This window comes from Erythranthe guttata, chromosome 14 (genome assembly GCF_056151865.1).
Source record: "Erythranthe guttata isolate IM_541 chromosome 14, IM_541, whole genome shotgun sequence".
Taxonomy (NCBI): Eukaryota; Viridiplantae; Streptophyta; class Magnoliopsida; order Lamiales; family Phrymaceae; genus Erythranthe; species Erythranthe guttata.
In genome coordinates this window covers 16,271,329-16,278,727 of record NC_142546.1, presented here as the reverse complement: position 1 = coordinate 16,278,727, position 7,399 = coordinate 16,271,329, and the positions used below count along the sequence as shown (strand labels likewise).

General features: G+C 34.2%; 1 protein-coding gene across 1 annotated transcript; it reads right to left on the bottom strand.

Moving 5' to 3' along the window:
* Window positions 1–3,712: 3,712 nt before the first annotated feature.
* Window positions 3,713–7,095, bottom strand: LOC105951778 (aspartyl protease AED3). Its single transcript, XM_088813137.1, has 3 exons — window positions 6,488–7,095; window positions 4,898–5,372; window positions 3,713–4,298 (listed from the first exon to the last, which is right to left on the bottom strand). Exons 1-3 carry the CDS (start codon window positions 6,983–6,985, stop codon window positions 3,940–3,942), a joined length of 1,332 nt encoding a protein of 443 aa, XP_088669263.1. The 5' UTR covers window positions 6,986–7,095; the 3' UTR covers window positions 3,713–3,939.
* Between the last annotated feature and the right edge of the window lie 304 nt (window positions 7,096–7,399).

Below are 7,399 nucleotides of genomic sequence, written 5' to 3'. Positions count from 1 at the left end.
AAAAGAATATTATGGCAGGTTGGGTGAAATATAAGACTCCCACATCCTAAGTTTCAGCTAAGATTCATTGCATTTGAACCTTTTTTTTTTTTAATGAAATTAAAACATATTATTATATTCTAAAGTTTTATTTTCCCAACACCATATACACATAGTTGTAGGTGTAGATATGTTTTAATTTGGTACCCTTCTAATATTATTATTTTAATGGTTACCACTTCAAAGATGATTTTCTTGCTACCAAAACCTTTTTGGGACTTCAGTCCATTTGACTAGTACTATTTTTTTTTTCTTTCTTGGGATTTTGTTTTTATTTATTTGATTAGTGTTCTTAATTTGTGTGCTTTGTGATTGTTTTATATAACTTTCCAGGACTATGGGCCATTTAATTATTTTTTTTTGAAGAAAGTGATGAATATATATATATATATATATATATATATATATATATATATATATATATATATATATATATCTTTTTATAAATGAATTGTTCAGTCTTTAATTGATTAATTTTGGATCAGTGTTCCTCCTGATCGCCGTCGAGGCACAACAGTCTGGACATTAAATACTTTCATCGGTGTTGAGGCGCAACCGTCAGCATATCCGCCGACATCGAAAAGTCTGGACATCAAGACACCTTCACTGCAGTCGAGACACTACCGTATGGACATCAAACACCTCCACCGTCGGAATTGAAACAACACTCCTCTCATGTACTGGCAACTTCCTCCTCTACGGCCCCGACCAACGCATCGCATGGCGCAACTTCTCCCATCCATTTGATACGCTCTAGTTTTTCTGCCATTAATTTTAGTATTTTTATGTGACGGTTTACGTAATCGACTATAGTTAATTAATGCATCAACTATGTTTTTTTTTACAGTCAATTTATTGTTTTTGTTTCTAATATACGCTTTAATATTTTAGTTAACTATAGTCGAAGAATAAATCAACTACACAAACAACGTAGTTGATTTACGTCCACTTTAATCTATAATTTTGCAAAAATACATAAGGAGGGAATTTTCACTAATTATTTTCAAAAAATAGACCGATCTCAATGCAATTTCAAAACGGACAACTTTTCACTAATTTTCCCTAATTCTTATTCCGAAATCAAGAATTCCGATTTTTGATTTTGACAATAGAATAAATGTAGTCAATTGTCAATATAAAAGAAAAACAAATTAATTTTTTCTTAGAGTTTTAGGTGTATAACATAAGCTTGGCATACAATATAATCATTGGGATTAGGCAAATCCTGATTCTGTCAGATTGTGAATTATTATTATCATATTTCAATTTAAAGATTTCCCGACAATAATCAATTTCATTTCATTATCACACTCCCCAACTCTCTCTCTCTCTCTCTCTCTCTCTCTCTCTCTCTCTCTCTCTCTCTCTCTCTCTCTCTCTCTCTCTCTCTTATCTTGTGTTTATTTTTTCTCTTAAAATATAAATATATAAATATATAATAATAATTAAAAACCCGAAATTCATTCTTCTACTATATATATATATATATATGTACACATGCCATAAAACAAGTCAATTTACTTCCTCATATATTCTTTCACAACGTGACTAAAAAACCAAACAAGATATATATTCTCAACGTAAAAGAAGAGAGAGAGAGTTTAGAGAGAGAGAGAGAGAGAGAGAGAGAGAGAGAGATGATAAATAAAGGCGGGGCGGCGAAATGGAGAGGAGGAGTGGAAAGAGGGAACTTGACAATGGTAACAACAACAACAACGACGACGAGGTGGTGGGTAGTGGTGGTTCTGGCGGTGTTCACGGCGTCGCTGCTGCTTCTGCCGCTAATGCTGCCGCCGCTGCCGCCGCCTCCGATGATGCTGATGCTGTTTCCGGTGGGGATAATGGCTCTTCTAATGGCTTTGGCTTTCTCTCCAACTACTACTAATGCGGCCGCTGCTGCTAACATTGTTATTTCTTCCTCCTTCTCTAATTGATTAATATAATTAATTAATATTTCTTAATTAATTTTACTCTAGTGTTCCATTTATATATGCAGTCTAGTTTTTACTAATTACACATAAGGAAATTTCTAGGATAGTTCAACATAGTGCAATTTTTACTTTCAAACAGATTTTGTTGAAATACTATGTTGTAATGAATTGCAGATAAATAATATTTGGTATTTATAATTTCAAATATATATATATATATATATATATATATATATATATATATATATATATATATATATATATATATATATATATATATATATATATATATATCTTATGAGGAAAGTCATATTAATTACTATGAGTAAACTTCAAAGAATACCCCTGTATAATCTCTAAATAGCAAAAACCCCTATGTGATAAATAAACTAGGAAAAACCCCTATGAAATTATTTATATAGCACACTCACCCCATTATTCATATGAGTCTTGACTTGATATATAAAATGACACAAATACCCGGGGTTTTACAATTAATAAATTCTTATATTTTTTAAACATTTTAATTATTTTATTTTATTTATTAATATCTTAATTAGATAATTTATTATTCTATTTTTATTATTAGATAATTTATGTATATATTTTAAATTATCCCTATATTAAAAGAAAACTTAAATTCCATTATTATGTATTTCTTTATTTTGTATTTAAAATATCCTATACTTATTTGATTACCAAATTTTTAATAACTTTTCAATTTAATTATTTACTATTTAAAAAAAAAATTAATTTCTAAACAATCAAATTAAAAAGAACATATATATCCATATAAATACATTTTGAGGGTCAGTTTTGTCATTTCTCATCTAAAAACCAACTCCTAGTCGTGTATCCTGTGAGTGAACCACACGAAAGTCAACCAGGAGTTTCTATCTTTGACTAAATTTCTTATTTATTACACAGGGGTTTTTGCTATTTAGAGATTACACAGGGGTTCTTCTTACAATTTACTCTAATTACTACATGTATTATTATTTAATATAAATAATTTTAAAATTTCTATCTCTATTGAAAGACTTCAAAGTATTCTCTCTCTATACATAGATCTTTGTTTCTCCACCAAAAGATAACTTTGTTGTCCGGTCATCTAACTTGAGTGTCAGAGTGTACGTTTTCATTGAACTCAGCCCGCGGTGTTGTAGGTGTTCTGAGCTCTTCCGATGATCGAGGAAGCGTGTTCGAGAAAAAATCTTGAGTGAAACCAATTGCATTAAACGTAATATATTAGCGATCAATTGAGTTAAATTGCATTTAAAACTCCACAAAAAGAAAAAAAAAATTACAACTATTATGTTTTACAATTTGTGATATTCATTCTATATCATTGTAAAATTAAAATTGAATTAATTTTTGTTGGATTTTTGAGCCTATTATTGAATCCGGCCCATTAACCTACTCTTCTTTGAGGCGGCCCAATACTCAAAGCCCAAAAACATAAAAGCCCAAGTAACCGGTCAAATCCCGATAACTCTTTATATCCTTCAATTGTCACCGTTGGTTCTCTCTACTTTGATCTTCACCATCCATTCGAAGGTATTTTAGTCACACTATATATATATATATATATATATATATATATATATATATATATATTTTTCCAAAATCGATGCATATTTATTAAATTTCTTAATATGTCCCAACAACCTGAAACAACATTTATTTCGAAATGGAGGAAATATTATTTCTAGATTTTTTTTTTTGCATAAAACTACATTATATAGAGTACTCAAATTGAATATTTTAAAATCGATGAAAGTACAATACTACAGAATAAATCAACATATCTCATAATCATAATAATCATAATACAGTAGAACCTCGATAAATTAATACTATCACGAATTCACCGTCAAATTCATAACCCAAAATTAACCGAAGACTTGAAAAAGAAAAAAAAGAAAAGCAAATAAATTAAATCAATCAGCCAAGCTAACTGCAAACACATCTAGCTGCACGCCTCACGCGCCACGCCGAGCTTGGAGTTGGGGAGGTCGATGAGAACGCGGTGGTTCTGCTGCTGGAAACTGGCGATGACGTTGAGGACGGAGTTGACTCCGGCGTCGGGGGCCGCCGCCATCGCCAGGCAGGAGGTGGTCCCGGCGCTGCTTCGGATGAGGAAGTTGTCCTGAGGGATGCTCATGTTCAACCCCGTGAACATGAATGTTATGGTTGGAACGGTGATCGGGACCGTGTAGCACGTGTCGAAGCCTCCGAGCGTCGACACGACGGCGGTCCCCATCTGGCGCCGGACCTCGTCTCTCATGGCGGTGTAGGCTGACTTCACGAGGACGCTGAACACCGTGCCTGTTTATAATTAGCCGTATATTATTTATTTATTTATTCTTAGTGAAATGTATCATTTAATAGTAGTATCTACAATGCTTGCACCAAGGTGAAATCTACAATGCTTTTCAATCAAAGTGAGGGGTGCGGTGTAAATAAATAGAATGTCGGGGGCATTTAATAAAATTGTGGAAAAAAGACATACAACAAAACCTCGATAAATTAATAACCTCGTTTAATTAATACATTTTCTCGGTCCCAATTTGAGGACGTGTTAAAAATTACTCCCTATGTTCCACAATAAGTGTCTCTTTTTAAAAAGAAATTATTTCATATTATCTGTCACTTTAGATTTTCGATATTGCATTAAATGCATTTTTACTGTTTTAACCTTATTAATGCATCTCTAAATATTAATTTTCTCTTGTAAATATTAAATGATAAAGGTTGTTTTAGTCATTTTTATGTGATTTTCCTAAAATCAAGCTACATTTATTGAATTTCTTAATCCTTATGAAAAGTGAAAAGAGACACTTATTTAAGAACGGAGAGAGTATATCATTAAATTAATTCAATTTAGTTGATCCCGACTGTATTAATTTATAAAGGCTTAAATGTACCTGAATCGAAAACGGTTCCAGCTCCAGAAGCGGGATCAAAAGCAAAAGCGCTAGGAGGGATAGTGACAACTCTTCGGCCGACCCGAATACCCACAAGATTGACATAGTAGAAAGACGATCGTCTCGGGTTTTTCAACAACTGGGTGGTTCGGATCTTCTTGGGCTGGGAAACGGGTCCCAGTCTCAACGACCCGGTAAAGTTGAGCGATTTATAACCCGGCAGGCAATAAGAGAATATGGATTGGTAGAGGGTTGATGTTTGTGACAATAGAGACGATGGGCCTCGGCCCAAGCCCAATAACCCTTGTGCCGGAATAGATGAACCGGTCGCTTTTTGGATGCAGCCGAAGGTGTACGCGGCGATCGAGTCGGTGGCTAAGGTGATGTTGTCCTGGACCAGGGTGGCGGAGATGGCTGAGCCGCCGTATGTTAAGTTGAAGCCACATGTGGTGCCTCCGCAGCTTGGATTCGGTACCTTTTATTTCAAATTCATTGTCGAGTGTTAGAATTTTCGGAGGAATTTTTTTTTTTTGAAAGTTCAAAACTAATTATTCCAATTCCGTTACGAAAAAAATTCGGACGAAAAAACTCTTTCCAAAATCGGAAATTTTCGAATCTGAACGGGCGGGATTCAGAACTTCAAAAGTTTTTAGTCAAATTAATTATAATTAAATGCGTAAAAAATATTAATATTGTAAGTGTAATTTTGGGAAAAAAAATTCAGAATTTTTGAATTATTTTTGAAAATCGAAATCTCATATTTATATTTCAGTTCCCATAAAAAAATGGAAAAATTAGAATCGGAACTTTTGGCATTCGTAGTGAAAAATACTGTCTAAAATCAGAAAATTGAGATCGAAGGCGGCGGAAATCAGAAATTCCGTTCCAATTTCTACTTGGAGTCAAGTATAATCTTTTATTTATCTTATATATGATTTATGTTTACTTTTTTCATATACATTTTAAACACTCTTAGAAAACTCGAAAGGCCGATATGTCTCGCCCTTAATTTCATGAAAAATCGAATCACAATTCCGAAAAATCATGGCCCCGCCACTGATTCTAAAACGTTATATTTTCATTTTCAATAATGTAATTATTATTATTTTTTTTTTAATTTTGTATCTAATAAAAATTATAAATATTAGTGGTTTTGTATTTTTTATTTTTAAGATCTACATTTATTAAAATAATATACATAATTACATAATGAATTATGACATAATGTACTAAAAAGTGTATATATATATATATATATATATATATATATATATATATATATATATATATATATATATATATATATATATATATATATATATATATTGCTGAATAATTCATATTATTCCCTTTCAAGTACTGTTGTACTCGTGAAACCAAAAGCTAATAACCACCGTCAATATTGTTCTCTTCACGGGTCTATATATATATATATATATATTAATGGAGCTCCAGAAATGGACAAACACAAGAAGCAGAGGATAAAGAGACAATGAAACACACACACACACAGCAGTAGCATGTGAAAAAGCGCACACACACACACACAAATACACACACTGTACGTATAACGCGTATATAAATATATACCTGGCTGCACTGCGACGCGCCGCAGGCGACGGGCTTGAAGGTGGCGGACTTGGAGGGGTTGAAGGCGGCGGCGGAGGAGCAGCCGACGCAGCCGGCGCATGGGACCCAGGCGGCGTCGTTGCTGGTGTCGACGGCCATGAGCAGCGTCTGCGCCGGCGTGCCGATCTTGGCCCTGACAATGTACGTCGGGTTCTGCGTCACCGCCCTGCCGGAGGCAATCGGCACTATTGTCCGTGCGGCGGCGCCGACGACGAGGCTGGACAGGAACTGGAGGCGGGCCTGGTCGGCGGACTGCATTTGGAGGACGGAATCCTCCCACGATAGCGGCGGCGCGTTACGGCGGAAGGGGGAGATGGGGCTGTTGGCATGGATGAGCTGGAGGTTCGAGCCCTGGTTAGGGTTAGGGTTAGGGTTAGGGTTAGGGTTAGGGTTGTGTAACCCTTGGGTTAGTGTGAAGAAGAAGAAGATGGTGGAGAGTGAGAAGAGAATTGTAGCCATTGTGTAATTATTATGTGGTGGGATATTTTGTATGAGTGTGTTGTTATATATTTATAGTTGCAAGTGTGTGTCAATGTGTGTAATTGTGTGTATATATTAATATAATTGTTGTATTTTTTTTTTTTAAATTAATAAATATATGTAAGACTGAAGAGGCCGACAACACTACACTACTCGAAAAATAACAAATATAACATATCAGACGATATTATTCACATTTTTCACTTTGCGAAAATTCAATATTGTTGTGTGGGCCAAACGAGGCTAAATAAAAGAATCTAATTATGTGTAGATCTACGATTAACAATTACTCGAGATTAATAACCAGGTGTAGCATAGAATTTCGGATCGTACACACTTGAATAATGTTGTATGGAGTTATTTGATAACAGACTGTATTCCATTTGCTTTTGT